The sequence below is a fragment of the Lissotriton vulgaris genome, chromosome 12 (genome assembly GCF_964263255.1).
Source record: "Lissotriton vulgaris chromosome 12, aLisVul1.2, whole genome shotgun sequence".
In the NCBI taxonomy this organism is placed as follows: Eukaryota; Metazoa; Chordata; class Amphibia; order Caudata; family Salamandridae; genus Lissotriton; species Lissotriton vulgaris.
The window spans coordinates 98876527-98895924 of NC_141700.1; the positions used below are offsets into that span (position 1 = coordinate 98876527).

A 19398-nucleotide genomic window follows, 5' to 3' on the forward strand; every position below is an offset into this window, starting at 1 on the left:
ATTTGGTTATATTTTGAGTCCTTTCCTGTCTCTTGGCAAAGGGGGCTGTTCCTAATGCTTTTAACAGCAATTTACACCATTCCGCTAGTAGCCCTCGGAGGTTGTTCAATAGCACCTTAATGCACAGAAGGCCTGCCCTGGCCAGTAGATACCTATATTTTATAGCTACACCACCCAGACCACATGACCTGCATAGTAATAACAAATGTTGCAGTTTTTCATCTCCCATCAGAAATGTGAGGCCAACAGTCTTTTTTTCTACATGAAGATAAACACAAACGGTCTGGCCACAACAACAGAACTCCAAGGAACTCAAATGGCTGAATCCACCATAAGTCCAAAAGCAGGTACCTAGTGCTGTGGTCCACCAAACACAAAACACCCTAGCTAGCCCCTCCCCACTGTTATTCCAGCTGTAATATGCCTCAGACATAGCCAAATCCCACTATGGCCGTCTACCGTTGTAGTTATGTTCCGTCGAGAGAAAACCTTTAGCTGCCACAAAGCAGCAAAAATGAGCAACATTAAAATGGAAAAACAGTTAAAATTACAATTAACAAAATTAATGAACAAAAACCACTAAAAAAACGTAAAATCTTCACGGTTTAAGCTTCAGATTATGTACAAAATAAATAGAGGACAATTACAAAAGTCAAAAAGGCTTTAGTCCGTTAGGATATTGAACTGAAAATGCCACTGTTCCTGCCAGGAAAGAGACAAACTATAATTGTGTGATGGAAAATTAAATAAGGATGGAATTAAAGTGGTTCAGTGCTAACATCCACCACACACTACTACTGTTGTCTCAGCATGTATACTTGAAACCCTCTATCTTTAGGATAGAGAGAATACAATAAAAAAAACATCAACCTCCCATTTCTACGTCTCTGCCACTTACCTCAGTTGTCAGGGTCTTCTTGAAGGTGCCTGGGCCTGAAAGAAGAACACAATGTAAGGACAATGACTACAATTACTAAATGTTTCACGTTTAGTTACACAAAAGCAGTTAAGCATTACATTCTTAGCAGCCATTCATCAATTCTGAAAGCTTCCCGTACACTCAAAACACAGAAGCACATGCCCAGATAAAGAAACTGCAACAGCCCCGAACGTCATCTAAATGTCAGAGGTACTGGCCATTTGTGCTTCTTTTGTGTGCTTCAATTGCAGGCTGGCAACTTTGTGTCAGAGCATACTAGAAGGAACATCTGGGTCAATCGTTTGCTTTTCCTCTGGTAAGAGAATGTCTCTCTCGTCCCAAAGGCAGAGAAAAATCCTGGGGAGCGCTGTCCGTGACCTCAAAGGAAGCCAATGGGCACAAACAGATAAATGCAGTATGAAGCACATGCTATTCCATCTCACCTGCTTCTATTAGATTGTCACACCTAATTCCACCAGAAAGTTAGTCTCCACCCAATGAAAGCACGTGGTAAGACTGCACGCATCAGACTCCACTCTTATCACATAGGGCATCCAAACACACTGATCCACCTCTATCCGCTGAGAACACATTAGAGCACTACCATAGTACACAAGGGGCAGTACAAATGCTAAATAACTTAACTTTCTCTATACACATAGACCTGTGGATAGGAACGCTATAGTGACCCCCCTCTCGCATGCCAACATTAAAAGGACAAAGTTACCAATTGTGTAGTTTAAGACCACCTTAATGACTTTCGCTTACATTGTATAAATGTCCAAAATCAAACAATGCGCTAACAAAAAGGGAAATAACAGCTCTTTTGGGAACCTTGTTTTTTTCCATACATATATCCATTTTCCATATGGAATACAGAGTTGCCTTGTCCCTGCTTATCTCTTTTGATTATGCCAGTCACTGGAGATGGCCCGTTTTTAATTTTACGTTTTTCTTTTTTTAACGTTAACAGTTAAAGCGACATACTTTGCAGCGGACCAGCACAACACAATAATACACAGCTATGCAAACAGATGTCTTCTTGTCCTTTTTCTCCCTGTGCCTGCATATTAGAATTTATAACGTGGTACACCACAACGACTGAGAAAGCCCGTTGGGGCGGTAGTGACCTCACGGTTTTCGCACAAAAGAAGCCAACAGAAACAAAAACCTCGCCACATCAACATTACGGCTCTCGTTTGAAGACTGACAGATATTATTTTCCTAATGTGAAGTATAAGCACACATGGTTCTGAATGATGACATTTATAAGGTCTTTAACGGAAGCAGGACTTTCTCACTGTGTCCCCTTCACTGTCAAGTTGGGAAAGAAATACTGGAAAACTACTGGAGTTCAAAGAACATGAGTAGCCATAGCACGTGAGACCAATCGGATGGTATGGCATAGGAGATACCCCAGGATTGCAGCAGCCAATGAAAGTCAACTGGGCTAAATTTGAGAAGGCTGGCATGGTCATGGCGGCGAGAAAAGGCTGCTTGTGCCATACTGGTATTTAGTTGAGGACCGCGATAATTAGGTCACATTTATGATAATTAGGTCACATTTATCACTTGCCAGTGACTACAACCCTGTCCTTTAGGAAGACATAACTTTGCCCCCACAAGCTGTTGGGACACTGGAATTACTTGAATAATGCTTCAACAAGCAGGCATGAGCTCTCCACACAATTCCCTCCACAGTAACGTCAGCCTTTTGGAGCCAGACTCAAAGACATGGAAGTACCACTCTGAAAGGCAAAAGATGGAGGGGTCATTTCTGCTTTTCCTTCCCAAAGAGAATAGCACGAAGCATCACGAGGTCCACAAAATAATCACGTTTCAGAGATCGCAATCATTCTTCAGATGTTACTTCAAACAAATTGACTTATGAAAGGGTAGATCTTGTGTGACTGGACATTTGAGTAAAGGAGTTTGTAGTGTTGCTGGATAACAAAACACTTAAATATTATTTACCTTTTCTTTTTGTAAAGTACCACAAACCACCAAAAATGACAGTCTCAAAACACAGAGTCCAATACACAGATCGCTGAATGATCACTCCAAGACTGACAGTAGGCACTCACCAGTGGAATATAATTACCTGACAGAATCCATTATTCTCACATGCCAACATAGATGATTAAGGCGTCTAGAGGAGTCGTGCGACTGCTTTTAGGCATTTAACCTGCAGCCTATACAAGGCAAGCGAATGAAAAGGAGCAACCTAAGGGGGGCTGGCTAACTCCGTCTGTCCAGTAAATGGGTTTTTAGAGTTCTACCCACCTTAAGGCGGTTTCAAGCCTTGGGTTCATGGAAGTGAATCCCAGAGGTAGGACCCTGGCACATTCAGAGCCCCAATACCAAATTTATTGCTGCTGATCTGCTACAGCGGGTGGGAAATATGGGATGAAAATCGTAGTCAAGCAATGATCCATTAAACGCTTTGTGGAGGTGATTGGGGGAATGGATATTCACTCTTCCTTCTCCTGGAAGCCTGGGAAGTGTCAGGAGAGGCACACAATGGTTGTATCATTTCAAGCCACTTCGTGAGATATGTACATAACAAGAAACACAACGATGCCATTGCTGGATATCTTTCAGGGCTAGACACGCCGATTCCCCTGTAGGCTGGGTGGTCCCGAAACAGAAGGTATCACAGAACACATTCGTACTTCTATTTATGGCTGAAGCGCGGGTGTTACATCCTCCCTCGCCGTCTTCTTACACTAAACGGATTTCTGGCAAACAATGATGCCACTGTCGAGGGCAGGCCTACTCCCAGGAGCGCTCTCCGCACTCCTGAGAAAACGCTGCAGGGACCCCAAAACAACTCGCTTCTTAAACTGCGCTTCCCAGGAATCCTCCAGGTGTTCAAGCGCTTAGCGACATGTCTGCTGCAGAATCCCCGGCAGCCGCTAGACCAGCCACGACCTGTCCCGGGGGTTTAATGGGCTTAAAAACAACCAGTGCCCCAGTCTTGGAAAATTCCCCCATGGTATCCATGCCTTTCACTGTAGTCTGGCAGACTACCACACACGAGGCCCGACCTACAAGGAAGATGCGAGAATTCCTGTCAGGCTAGCGCCTATGCAGGGCCGAGGAGGCCGCATGTCAGGCCTTCACATCTGTGGGGGGGGGGGATTAGGCCTCGGCCTCAGAAAGATGCCCAAGCAACGCCTGACGTGCGACGGCATTCTCCTCTGCCCTACATGTCTTCCGGCCCCACTGCCACCACGGCTCTAAATGGCAATCTACTGCCGCAAATAATCACCCGACGGTACGTCAGGCAGGTTACAGGGGAACGGAATGCAGCCAAAAAAGGGAAAAAAAGTTAAACGGGAAGGGAGCGAGTCTACATCTGCCGTCACTATAAACACCGAAAATAATTCAGCCTTTCGAATGAATTTTGAAGTTCTAATGCGTAGCCATGTATTTAGCACGAGTCAGTCACTGAAACAGAGTGTTGGCAATTTTGCTCGATAAAGTGTCAATTAGGATGCCAGCCCAGGGGGCTGCGTTCCGGCTGCAGAGAGGAGTGAAACCCGAAAAAACACATAATCAAGTGCTGTCTGGGTCTTTCTTCCTTCAGTGATCGACATAATGAATTCCACAGAATTCTGTAATAGAAATTGTAAGTGCAGCTGTAGGAGAAAACACAGTTAGCCTGTGAGCTATACACTTTATCAATACCATAACCATAAGATCCATAGGGAAGGGCTGCTCTATAGTTTCATGGGCAGGAGTGAGCAAGGAATCTTATTCAGAACTCGAGGGTGGGAAAGAGGCAATGAGGGCTCTGAGACAAACTAGATATAATGGACAGCGCTTTCTTAAGTCTTATGTTAGCTAAAGATCTATCCAAGACCCTAGCTCTACCCGGAGAAACTGCTTGGAGAGCACTTAAAGGAACAGACACCACCTGGGAGCCAGAAGATTGAACAACTTATTCGCCTAGAGAAGGCAGACTAGTGTCATCCAGTCGTGAAGCAGTTACTAGGCCTCCTCTCAAGTGACTTGATAGACTATTGAATCAGACCTTTTCGTACCCCTAGGGTGCCCGATCCACTTGGTTCGTTCTCAGAATGGACTAACAGTTTCATTTCTTCCCTTGCCTTCTGTGGAGCTTGCACACATTGGCTAGAATTTATTAGTGTGACTTAGGATTATTATCAAACATCTTATCGTTCAGAAGATATTGTTCTTGTTAGTGCTAAACCCCAAACTCCAGTTCCTTGTGGGAAATGGAGAAAACTTGATGTTCAGTGGGATCTTCTGGTCCTGTGGATATTTTTGAGCTATAGCCCCCCCCCGCGAACAAGATGGATGTAGCTACAAGGTGTCACTGTATTCTGTCTGCCACCGTTAAAAAGGCCAAGAACCACTTTGGGGCTCAATTAGTTCTAGAAATACCAGCTCTGTGTTTCAAGTGGCATGGGTAACTGGTCTCTTATTTACCATGGACACCACTACTTAGAATGAACTTTGAAGTGCACCATTAACTACACTCGGTGGAACCTCATTGTTTAGCGGTGCACTTTTGGACGCTGGGTCTTCACTATTTTTGTGATGAAAAGCATAGCATAGGCGTCCGCTGAGATCAAGTTTTGCACACAAAGCCAGAGACGCTTATACCCGACCAGTTATATCAGTGCCAGGCAACTACATTGTATAATTCCGTCTACCTCTTCATATCTACTACATCGCTATTTCCTGGAGCTTGTGTAAACGGTGGTAAAAGTCCTGACAAAGCCCCTAAATACCCTACATTGCACCCCAAAGGTAGGATATTGGTTACATACTCAACGGTCTAGTAATGCTAGCAGGTAAATACATTTGAGGTCATATCTCCGCTCGAGAAGTCGTTAGCACCTTCTGGTGTCTTTGTGTGTACACTTTCGAATTGAACTTTTAATTTACAAACAAGGAACGTTTTATTTTACTTTGCCAATATAGAAGTAGCTAGACAATGCGTTTATTCAGTGTTATTTTCTGATTAATGCTGCATCAGAGTTCCTGCTGCACTTTGAGTGTGTGGGGGGCGGGGGAGTTACTGGTCCTAAAACGCTTTTTTGAAAAAAGAGTGGCCTGGCAGGAAAGGACAACTGAGGGTTCCTGAACCAATTGAAAAAATAAAGAATTGTGCCAAAACAGAAGGGACTGGGAAGCCTTTGAAAGGAGCATGGTGATGGCAGCAAGTATGAGAGAAGTCAACTAAGGGGAGCAACGGGGGAGTTGGAGAATGGGGGGTCTAGGGGAGAGCTGGGTGTGCAAGGATGAAGTAGCAGACGCAGAGAGAGTGTGTGTGTGTGTGTGTGTGTGTGGCGAAGGCGGGTGCAGTTATTTGAGGTGGAAGCAGCACACACGGGAGAGAGCAAGAAAATACACACACAGAGCGCTTAAAGAAAAAAGAAAAACTAGTTCTCTGAATAAAAGCAGTGGAAGGAAACCATTGACTCAAATGTATGGCAAAGAAGTTATGCTATAGAGGAGGGACAAACACAAGAAAAGAAAGGAAGGAAGCAAGAGTGTGTTTTTGGTATGGTCGTCAAGAGGCCTTTTGGCAACACACCAGCTAAAAGCTGTTTGTGTGTGAGACTTAAAAAGCAGTCACCCCCGACAAGTCTGAACTAGAAAGGATGTTAAGAAACTATGCCCCAGAGGCAAAACAAACAAGAAAATGAAGGAAAGCTCTTGCATACAAAACAGGGAATTCAGATAGACAAGTAAACCATCCAATTAAGAGCAAGAGACCGAGGCAATGACCACTCGGTAGATTGGATTGTACATAATAGGTCTTTGATTACAGCTATAGTTGTCTGTAGACAAGAACTAAAAATTAACATTCACCAGAGAGATTATATACAAATAAAGCTCATTCACTGCCAAAATCCAATATCTGCAGACTAGATGCAACTGTTACAAAATGTATTTTGAAATGCAATGAACATAGAATTAGAAAATACTTCTTCAGAACATAAAGAGATACGAGGGCTAGGTGTCCCAAACACTAAAGTTTGTCAAGAGTCTCAAGGACACTATCAAAAGATGGACACCGAATGTGGGGGTGTTGGCAAGGGCTCTTTGAAAAAGGGTTTAGCAGTTATGTAGCTCTAAATTATTCTCGTTACACGACCCAAACAAAAAGATTCAGTGCTAAAGGTCCAATGTGGACTGCATTTAGAGACATCTGGTGAGCTCTGAATCGTCTTAAAGCCAGCCCTTTGACTCCAATAGTAAACCACGAAGGATACCAAACAGAATTGATAACTATTATGGTGACTGTCATCTGCAGTTTGGCCATGAGTTGAAAGCAAGTTCAGCAATAAAGCAATCTCATGAAATTGAAGATTCAAACACTGCCTTCATAGGCACAGGCAATACACCATCACAGAGTATGCTTTCTGGTATAATCTCCAACATGCATCTTTTATATCCAACTATAATTGGTGTCTGATCGCAAACAAAGCTTATTGTCGTACTAGAAAGGGTACTGGTTTGCCACTTCGGAATAAAAATAATGCACAAACTGCAACATGCATGCCGAGGGACACATCCCAAAAATGTTTTTAAAAGCCTCCATTTGGAAGTTCCAGTGGTGGAAAAAATACTGCAGCTTAGGCTTCCACCTAGACACAGTACTAACGGTATTAGCTCTGATTTTCGAACACTAGAACCTTAAGAGTTAAGGTCATCAATTTTTTTAAACAAATGGTGCCCGGAAGATCCAGTCATTTCAGAGACTGTAGAACTCCCATGATGAAAAAGAGGTGGCTCAGCGCTCTCTGTTGCACTACCACAAATAGGTATTGCTACCACAAGTTACCTACAACTTAGGATTTTTGATGCTCCATCTCTTATTAGTGGAAAAAGAACCCTTAAGGCATGAGGGATCTCAACCATAAACTATACAAATGTAGAGCATGCATCAATCTTCAAAGAACACATGAAAAACAGAAAGTCAGTAAGGTACAAAGATAAAAGCAGGAAATGTATATTAAAAGTAATTAGTGCAAACATAATTGTCAGATCTATTACTTCGATCTTCTCATATTCTAGCAGTAGCTCTGAGAAATCCCCAGATGTTCCACTTAGAGACCATTAGACGGCAAAGCATAATCAGACAGGATCACTCGAGCAACACTATCAATTCACATGCCACGCCAGCCAATGGGATCCACACTACTCATTTGGGGCACTAAAGAAACTGAATTAGTTATCCAAGGAACTGAACTGCTTTCTTATTAAGAAATGTCAACACAGTTCATGCCTGGTAAGCAAGCAATCTTACCACGTAATCAAAAGGAAAAGTACCTCTCCCGCGGTCCAGAGTGAAACGTCCACAGCACCCACAATTCAGTACTAAGGAAAAAACCATGAACAAAACAAACAAAAATAATCAAGTTGATTTACGCTGTAGCTTTATCATAGGAATGGTCATCTACAGATGATGTGGATCACAAATATGTTTTAGGGCTTTCCATTATTGACAGCAGTGGAGTGTGGGATTCCACAACGGCACCCAAAACAGTAAATCGACCTACTGCAGGATTCCAATAGAGTGTTTAAAGAAAGATGGCTGCCTGTTATTGCACCCAGGAATAACAGAATATTTTGTTACTTTTGGATAGGTGGTAGGTAGCATGTGCACTGTGCCAATCAAAGTCAGATACTTGGATAGGCACGCATTTGAAGAACTTGTGTTTATGCCTCTGCAAGGCAATTTTGAAGAGGGCGAGGAGACAGCTCCTCGTGCTGCTGTCCTAGCTAAGTTATATTGAAGCAAAGTAAGTCTCCTGTCATCACAGTCTCGTTTTACTCTGAAATGTCATTCCCTAACAGTAATTAAAGTGGAAGCTGTCTGTAAGAAAATCTTTAGGACAGGAGAATGCCTGATCAGGTAAAACTAGAAAGAACAGGGGTGGAGGAGATGGCATGGAAGTTGATAGAAGGGTAACTCTGGCCAACCGAGCTGTTCTAGCAGTCATGGCGGACCTGTACTAAATGCTTCATTCCATACCAATGCAGGGTGCCAATCTGGCTAGAGTCTCAACCATGTCTCCAGAAAGGAATCTTTGGGAACATGAGAAGCGCTTGAGGTATCAACCTCTGCTCAAAACGAGGACCTCTTTGGACCTGGCACTAGTAGGTGAAATCTGGGCCTTTAAAGATTGCTTAGTTTTGTAACAGACTTCAAAGCTCGATTCACCTTCCACTTTTCTCCTTGTCCACAAGGAGTATTTGTACAGCTGAAGGGAATATTCCTGCACTTTAAAAAAGTGAATAATTTCTATTAATTTCAGCAACTCCCATTTATGACCATTTGGCATCATCTTACTAATTTGACAAAATCTATGCGTTGGATATGTTGCCGTAAGGTTAACTGGGCCTTCACTGATGACCCTACCCTTTCTGTTTGGTGTATATGTACATCACCCCTCCTACTACGGCAGTGGTGTATAGCTTCCTATATGTTTTAGTCAGAACTATAATTATAATTTGCAAGTATCTCTCTAATCCCACCTCCTCCATCACAATGCTAGTGACCACAACAAATACAACACTGCTAATCGCACACTCCCCGACAGTGCAGAGCACCACCCAGCCAAAAATGCACTAAAGCACCCCAAACAGGAGTATCAAAGTATCAAACCGTATATAAATGTTACAAAACAACAGCAAAGACACATTATACACTTGGGTGTGACTGCTCACAGTATACGGAGACACACAAACACACAAAATACAACCATCATTCAACAGAACGCATGAAGACTTGACTCCGAAATTGCATCCAGCACAGCCCAAAGATGCAACTAGCCGGTTAATATAGCATCCATCAAAAATGAAGGCTACCACCAGATACCTCCAGACCTGCATCTGCTGGGAAATGGAAACACTTACTGACCAAGACTAATCGATTTCCTCCAGCCTTTCTCTTTCCATTAAAAACCGAGAACTTTCATGGACAACTTGTTAACACGTTCACTTTCCACCAAGACATCACATTTCCATAGGCAGATTCAGAATGTGGCCTGGGGTGGAAACTTCCGAACCATTTAGTGCGTGATTCGTAGACTACTGGATGCACTGTGATGCCAAACCAATGTAACAATGCATGCTACATAAATGTAGCACACACATATATATATGTACAATCATTGGAAAGAAAGAATTGAAAATTAATATTCCCGAACTTACTGATTTCTCACACGAAAACCCTGTTGTGTCCCAGTAGCAGGGGGAAAGTAGACACACTGAAACGGTACCTCACACAACTAAATAAGATGCAGGCCTGCAAATTAAAACTTTTGGAAAGTCTTTGCCAGACTGTCCATGAAACTGAATTAAAGGCAGAATGTACGGAACAATTGCACGGCTAATGCATTTTTCGAATATTTATGGAGTTACTGCACTTGCCACGTAATACACAGTCTGCTGAATAATTTACGAATATCAACACAAAAATGATGTTAAAATCTTAAACGTATCACGAGTTGCAAAAAAAAAAAAAAAATTAAACCAGCACACTCGTTAGCACGTTGTTGAGGGGTTAAACTGGTACTAATGAGGTAACTTTTGCCCAGACCTCTTGTGTGTTAAATAAACAATAGTGAAAAATACTGAGTCAGCACGTATCCTGGGGTATCTAATATTCTCAGAGGAAGAAAGCCACTGCGATGCTGAAGCCAAGAAATGGATTGCCCAAGAGCCAAACCAGGAGTAAAACACATCTGCGGATCAGCCACACGGCAACGCTGAAAACAGGAGCCGGGTGCTGCAGAGCAGGAAGGGCGTTGCTAGTTTTAAGCCAATAACATGCGTTTGTAATTTTTGCACTGTTAAAATTCCTTTATTTTTGTAGTCCGGTTGGATATTAAAATGTACGCTGCAGCAGTTGTTTCTAACTTTAGATGCAAATTCACAGAACTTAAAAATTATTAGTAAAAGCGCTTTTAAATGTTTTTCCAACTAATAAAGGTTTTGAAACTGAATAGTTATTTCTACGACTACAGGGTTAGGAATGGCTATCTGCAATGTATTTACCTCTATAAAGTCTGTAATGGTGACAGCCATATTATAGTCAAGCCAAGGGTTCCAAATGATGCCTCTACAGGTCACTCCATGGAAGGATCACTCATAATACACATCCGCTTCCTCTCTGGGCACCACCCAGTAATCAGCTGACTGCTCATGTTAAAGGAAGGCCTTTTGCTCTACCCAAAACATTCTGTGCTACTGGCACGTGTCCTAAACCAGGCCAGCCTCCTTTCATATTTAGCCAGACACATGTAGTCTGGTCTTTCATGTCATCTTTGGCAGCTCAAGAAAAAGAATGCTTAGAAGTTGCAAGCTTTGTCTTTCGAGCTGTAGAAAAAGTTTGACTGGTGAACTCTGGTAGTTCAGGAGAGAAAGCTCTCTCATTAAGGACACCCCCACCTCCCTCCCACCACAGACAGTACGCAGGGTACAGACATCTGCAGATTTTGCTTCGTGTCCTTGTGTCTGTAACTCTTGATATCCCCAAACAACCTCCCCTGGGTGACACTGCTCTTGGAAGCCGGACTTAATGCCTTCTGTGAGTGCAGGAAATCAACCCTAAGAGCGATCCAAGCAGGCTCATGTTGTCGCGGTCCGGAGGGTAAACAGAAACACATGAATAGGTCTCCTGTGCAGGGGCTTCTAAGGTTTCCTTCCCGGCTCTGCCCATGCCCTGCCCGTTCATTCAGAGGGCACACAAACAAAGACGGACTTATTTTAAGGAGGACAAGCAAGTGTATCGCATTCGGTGCCCACGGCAACTTCGGAGCATTGAAGAAATCCTGCCTGAAAGTTAGCTGGCCTACACCGAAGGGCAGGGAGAAGTAATGTGTACATAGAGAGCAATCTGGGCTACACTGAAGGGAGGGGCGATTTATAAACGGGTAGTAAAGTGGCCTACAGTCAGTGCTTTGAATGGGCCGGTACTGAGTATCGGTACTTTCCTATTTTAAGAGGGAGAGTACCTGCACTTGTCAGGAGTGATGTAATACTTTTAACTGGAGAGTGCGGGCACTTCTTAGAATCAAGCAGGTACTCTGGGTCATTGTTCCTGCACTTCTATATTTCCATTTCAAGAACTGCCTGCCTACAGGGAAAGGCTGGAGGGAGTGATTTATACATAATAAGTAAAGGCAGCGATATATACATACATAGGCACAGAAAAAGTATTGTACAAAAAGCTGCAGCCGTTGCATACGACTGAAGCTACTTCGAGAAAGCACCCGAAAAGTTGCTATGGAGAATAAGCACCGGCGAAGCCATTAGATTTTACCTATGCAAGATAGATTACCTTTGTCAATGTTTTCTATTCAATTAAACAATACTTTAGTTAAAAAAAATGTTTTAAAAAAAAGCTTTGACACTGCCTGTGCTGATCGTATCACAGCTGCTCCCCCCATTAGAGGCAAATGTTGCACAGCAACCTGTGCTGCTGTACAATATGTGTGAAAACAGCAGAGGGGGGCGGGGGGGGGGGGGGGGGGGGGGTGTACAACGGAAAGTGCAAGGGGGGCAGAGAAGAAACAATGACAACGGGAGGAGTGCAGGGGAAGGCAATGACAACAGGAGGAGGGTGGGGATAGCAACACGTGGGGGCTAGAACTGCAAGTGAGGTAGAGGTGTTGTAGACACATGCACGCTATAAGAGTGTATGTATAATAGTTTACAACAACAAAAAAAGTACCCAAAGGGTGCCTGCGGGAGGGACACTAGTTTCAGACAAGAAGATGTACTTGGTTCATGCTTCACTACAAGGATCAAAAAGAAGACCCAGGAAGTAGCGGGAAGCAAGGAGAAGGAGCCACCTAATAAGAAGCAAGAAAATGAGTGACGTGAAAGCCAACAAATGGTACGTAATGGGCGGGCTCGAAGCTCATTTACAAAAGATTTTGCTAGCAGAGGAAACAAAAAATAGATCCACATTTAAGCACAAAACATGACCAGTTACCAGCACAAATGTGTCTGTCTCTGACAGCTTTTTCACTTTGTGTGTGGAAAGTATTGGATGGAGAGACCTGGAAATTGTAATTCCGGAAACCTCGCAGGTCAACTTAAAAATGCACTGTCCTCTGCCCCACAGCCAAATGAGTATATTGTTCCGACAGAGAAGGTGAGGCCTGGCACCTCTGTGGGACATGGCAAGGCCCAAAGCACTAGAGATGAACGCTTTCTCAGCAATTCATTCTCAACCTTGGCATGGCTTGCAACCTTGCAAGTATTTCGTGTGAAATAAGAGAACACTGAGAATTACTTGCAATAATGAAAATGAAAATGCTCTTTTTGAATCAATGTTCATTTATATTTTGACATTTCTGGCAAGGAACATGCAAATGGGAAGAGATATCAGACAGTGAGATCCTATCAGCTATAAAAGCTGCCCTGTTAATCTACAAAGGTTCTTTGTTTATTGAGGATCAGGTGTGTTATAGGGATTATATTTATAGTTTCCATTTTATTTTTCCTTTTTAACTTCACAATTTTATAAAAATGTTGGTTTCCACATGCTTTTTACTAACACAAGAAAATAACATTTATTTTTGGTAGACGTTGTTCTGTAGCCTGCACTGTTAGTTCCAGGTACACATATTACTAGAACACAATGTCCTTGCTTTATTATGTGCTCATAGGAGACACCTCTTTTTCTCCAAACTATGTAAAAGTGTTATTCTGAGTCTCTAGCAGAAAGAGATAAGGATGGTGTTTTATTATTTATACAGCGCCAATGTGATTTTGGTGAGAAGCTCTTCATACAGGAGTGATCATGGAAGCTGAATAGAGCTGTTACGGAGATGCAGTTCAGCAGTCTAGACTTTCATCCTAGGATGGAAGAGATCTGCACAAGCAGAGATGTGCGCAGGCTTGCCCACTGAGACTGAGTGCATTTGTTAGTGCACCAAGGCATGGGGTTAGATCATTCAAACTGGGTCTGGCTGAAGGGTACTACCATCATGTTCTGGTTAGAGTAGGGATTTTAGAGATAGATAGGAGGAACATTAGGAACAATTAACAAGGTTGAATTATTTGTGCTTTTCACCATGCTAATAATGATTATAACCAGGGCCACTGGAATTATGAGACTATGTGACTGCAGCGATTTTCGCATAAGTATGGATTTGCCACATTTGCCACATAATCCATCATCTGCTGCATAATCTGCAGATGATAAAAAAACATTGCTTCTAGCTCAAATGATACAAAAGTTACAAAAAATGCAGTGGCACATGATGGCGCGCAGTGAAAGGGCTTTTGCAAAGGTTGATTGATCACCTTTCTGTTGTTTATTGCTATATTTGGGTATTAAACTGGTACTACTGAGGTGCACACCCAATGCCTAGACCAGGTGTTCACTAGTGTAAAAGTACAAAACAAGGAAGCAATACAATTAACAAATGTGCTGCAGTACGCCTCATAATTTGCCTTTTCTGGCCACATAATTTAGCCTTCTCCTGCCACATAATTTTAGTGGCCCTGCTTAGAACAATGCGTCTAATAATCACAGTTCATGTTTTACTTACAAGGATTAGACCTTTTTTAATATTCATTTGAAAATGCATTTATTATTACTTTTCTTTGAAAAACGTTGGGAATGCAAAAGTGACAAAGAAAGGGCTACATCTGCTTCCACAAATACCTTGTGAATAAGAGTGGTCATGCTCGAGGTTACCGAAAGCATTTATACCTCTGGAGGTTTAGGAGTTTAGATGCAGTACTGTAAACTACCCAAACCAACATCTACTGATGATATAAAGACTCAGTGTCTGTATTATGAAGTTTTGTTGATCAAATGCATTGTCCTACTAAAGCAGTGGGAACGGTACAACAGGTGGCCCACTACGTATACGCATGGTAACCGTGCACATTTTCTTGGGTAAAAAGACTTCCCTGAGTTGATATTCTGAACAGTAGCTAAATTGAATAGGTCTGCATCTTTTGCTCTATAATCTTGGGATAATAGTTGACTAGATTAATCACTGTAGTTGTGATTTATGTTATCTGGGAAGTAGTATATTCAGATATAAACTTTTAATAAATATGAAGATGGAGATCGAAGGGTGTCAACATACATGTTTGCACTCAGAGTTCATATCCAAAAGTGAGAAACAATTTAACTTTGATGGGGCAGGCATATAGTTATAACAATTTTATACAGAGCATTTAGTCGACTGATGATTGTGTTATATATTAAAGTCGGTAGCTCCATATAATGTAAGTGCCTCCATGATGAGTTTTTAATGGAGCAATAATCCACACATTTGATACCAACTGCTGAATTAATCTGGACACATAAAAATATTAGCTATGTGGTGAGCATAAATAATTTCATTGAGAAAGCAGAGATACATATTTTTGTCAATGACTATTCTATATTTCATATTTGTTCTATATTTCATATTTGTTCTTATCGATTAGGTGAGGAGATACAATTTAGGATACAAGTCAAATAATTCATAATCTGTGGGCATTTTGGAATTGATATTCTAATGGACTTTGGAAACCTTCCCCTTTTGCCTGGTACACAACATGTTACAGCATGGAGCAATAGTTAGTCCTTGGGGTGTTGAAGATATGGAAGTATTCCTCCGTCTTTGATTTAAAGAATTTTTATTTTTATTAGTTTTATCGTCTGTATGAGGATGCAGTTTTAACCCAAAACATATATTGGCTAAAATAGTTTGGAAATGATCAGGACTATTGACATATCTAAGTATACCAGAGTTCCCTAGGATATAGATATATGGACAGACAGCAATTGTTTTCATGTATATCCAATTTCAATTAGAAGAATCAAAGACTTAAAACATGTATAAGAAAAAAGAACAAAAATATGGCGGGTTAACCTACAACATTCAATTGAAAACTACATTTATTTTCATTATCTTTTTTGATATTTGAATAATTGTGTTTTACTGTTTATAAAATAATCAAGAGAACTGATTTGATTCTCCATAAGGGAAAACAATTAACTATAGCTATAAATTCAAAGCATTTTGAGTAGGATTTCTGATTTCTTTGATTTGAGGATATTAGCTGAGTAAGTCAGAAAAAAATCCAAACTTAAGTAATTATATTATTACAGAAGACATTACATGTCCATAAACATGACAGAGCCCGAAGCTTGCCAATCATTCTACCAGAGGTGATCACCACCTAGACATGGTTTCCAGGTCAATAAATCAAGTTAAAATAAAGACATAGTACTTATAGCTGCACTTAAATCATGATGAGAAGCGAAGAAGAGTAAAGGATACTGTTGCAAATCCTGACACTATCAGTGTGTCTGGTTCTTCAGTTATGGAGGTAACAAGGGCATGAATTACAGTTTAAAGAGAGGGTGACATCAGTTTTGGAGCTCCTAGGTTCTTTCCACATTCTTCAATTCCAGTTGATCAGGATATTTTTTTCCTTTGCCATCACGTCACGGAGTACCAGGAGCAGGCTGTCTAACAGAAAATTTTGAGCGTAGCATTGAAGTTTCACTTGGGTGAAATCTGGGATCTGCCCTGGATTGCCCTTGAAAGTGGTGCAAATGGCAATATGTAGCCAAAGGACTATCTGTATGAAATTTGTGTAGTGGGAGCGTAATCAAAGGTAAAGGCTGTCCATCTCCCACATTCTGAATGACTTGCGAGGTGTGGCAGTAGGCTAAAGTATGTGCTCAAGAGTAAAAAGATATGGAAACCTCGTGGGGCCCCAAACTTAGTATGGTGGGAGAAATATGTTGCCAGATGTACCAGAGTGGTAAGAGACCAAATTAAGGAAGTTCTTTAAACTGTAAAAATCTTCTAGCCTCAGTATAGAGTGGGGTATTAAATGCATCAAAACATGCCCACAGATCCAGAAGCAAAAAGGTAGCAACTCCATTTCGGTCAACTGTCTTCAGATAGATCAGTAATCAAGCAGCAAGTTATTTTGTAGTAAAATTTCAGAGGTCTCACAAAAAGACTTATCTAGATGAATTTACGAAGAAACAGTCCACTCAAGACTGGTCGGTAGCTCGCAAGATCGAAGTATTGTTTCGGTTTCAGAAAGCCTTGGGGTTACAGAGAAAAAAAAAAGATGCCTGAGATTATGAAGCAGTTTAGGAGGCCCACTGACAGGACGGTGGTATTGGTGGAGAGTAGATCATCCTTGAAATTTTGAAGTGAGAGATAGTCCATAGAGTGGATCTAGGTGAGCCACAAAGCTTGAGCAGTTATTTTACAGTGATCAGCGAACGATGCTTGAAGGCAGCCAGGATGGCATCTTGCATATAGTGATCCCGTGATAGTTTGGGCTCTGAGGTTTATGGATTAAGAAGTGGACAGTTCAGAGTGCGGCATATACCAGGAAACAAAGATTTGTTCCATTAAGGGAGATATTGTGGTAGAACAGTGAAGAAATTTTAAGTCCTAACTTTGTACTCTGAACCAGAAAACGTTAGATATAAAGCACTGTTAGTTGAGAAAAACACCAAAACCAGGGAACATACTTTAGGAATGGCAGGAGAAGATTTGGTGCCCAAGTTTATACTCAATGCTACAGAAACCGGTACAGATTTAAAATGAGCACTTGTCCATTTCATACTTTTTTTTTTTTGCCCAATCATGTAGGTTAGGAATTTGCCTAAAAAAAACTATCAACTTCCTAAAGGGATAAGCCTCATCTACAGCAAGGTGCAACAGAACTATTGGTAATACTGAGGGAGCTGAGGCAGATGCAACTGTGTCACACAGTTCATGCCAGATCCAGTTTGAAAAGATCATTCAATACTTCAAGAACCTCAATCTCTTGAATTTGTTTTTTTTCATCCAAGACGCACAGAGGCATGGTTAGTGAAGGGATTGGATAAAGGGATCCTTATCCAGTTCTACATAGCTTGACAAAGTTGACAGACGTATTAGAGAAATCACTGCTGTTTACATATCTTGGACATCAAAAATAGCAAACAAAATGGTCATCAACCCCAAGTGCTTGCGGTGGAAATAAATCACCCACACTGCTGGGGAGTAATTGCGGTTAGATGGTGCTGGCCGTTGCCTAGGACCATACACGTACACTCACACCAACCCTTCAAACCAGCTCCCGCCCCCTACACCAGCTCCGTGCTGGAATTTAATTCTACTCACAGAAGTAAACGTTAAACATGCTAAGTACACAAGTTGATCTTTCGCTTGGGAACAAAGACCAAATGCCACAGGGGAAGCAGAGCAGTTGCAACGAAGATTCCTTTTTAGGTCTCGCGTGGCAGCGCATGCGCTGCTCTCCTTGCATGATTTACTGCTAATAAGGACTTTCAGAAGAGGGCTTTTTTTAGCCCTGCCCCTCATTTCCATTGGCTGGCGTCAATGTTTATGCTAAACAGTGGCCTGCCACTGGAAATTAGTGTTTTCTGTAGGTGCCCGTTGGCCTCCGAACCAGACTCTGTGGCCTGCTTTGCGTCTGTCACAAAGCACTTTATCGTTAACCGCTTCGCTGCGGCGCGTATTCTGCAGCTGTGCTGGGACATTCCAATCCTGGGCGTGACTCGGACAGCCCCTGGCTGTCATGCGCACACACCCACTGTGACTCACGGCGGCCGGGGGCAGTCATGAGCAGGGAAGAAGTTATAGGGCTATGTGTAAACAAATGGCCCATAAAGACAAGAGATCCCCATGCTCCAGCTGCAGCGCGGTCCTCTTTCACTTTCGGGACCGCGCTTGTTTTACACAAGAGTTGCGTACGGATAAAAAAAGATTAGGCAAGATACCAGAAAACTACATCTCACACCAGAAGCGCGCTTCTGTGAAACTTTCATGACGTGATTTCGCACATCACTAACAGGGACATAACGCTGTAGACCAAGAATTCAGCCACGGCTGTTGATGAAAAAGCAGTGATGTGCTGATTAAGATCCAGAGAGGGACGGAGCCGGGATCCGTGAAGCGCCTAGAGTCAGTGGAGACGCTAGATGAGCGCATATTTGATGCAGTGCCCTCTTTTACCTTCCAGAGCCCGTGGGTTCATGTCCTTCGTACAGAAGTGCCTTGTTTCAAACACAACTGATTGTATGTAAGCATCCCTTGTCCAGAGCACCAGCCTTCGCTTGCTGTTTTCATCAGGTGTGTCCAGGTTTGGCCCACAGTAACTGTATTCATGTCAGATTTCCATCTTACCCACTGACTGTGGATGATTCCAGTATACATTAGTGATCTGCAAATGTATCCCATTAGAAAATGCTGCAAATGTGGCGTGGGAGCGGCTCTCACTGAGCAACCTTAAATGCTGTTTGTGTAGCTGTAATGACCGGATTCTCAGACCAAGAATCACCCACTCACCTAGATACAACAAACCCGGCCAAAACGCAACATCATCCCTTCCCGGGCCCTATTAACAATGGTTCCTGAATACTTACCCGGGAATGGGGCACTCGCAATATACAAGCTTATATCATCAAAAACACTGCTAGATCCAAGGGATTTCTA

At 42.2% G+C, this 19398-nt stretch overlaps 1 protein-coding gene across 2 annotated transcripts in view; it reads right to left on the reverse strand.

Moving 5' to 3' along the window:
- PIP5K1A (phosphatidylinositol-4-phosphate 5-kinase type 1 alpha) overlaps positions 1–19398 on the reverse strand; it is a 171133-nt gene that overhangs the window by 121827 nt on the left and 29908 nt on the right. For both annotated transcript variants that reach the window (XM_086947355.1, XM_086947354.1), the window contains exon 2: positions 899–933. In XM_086947355.1, the coding sequence (XP_086803481.1) occupies positions 899–933 (35 nt within the window). The remainder of the gene's footprint in view (positions 1–898; positions 934–19398) is intronic.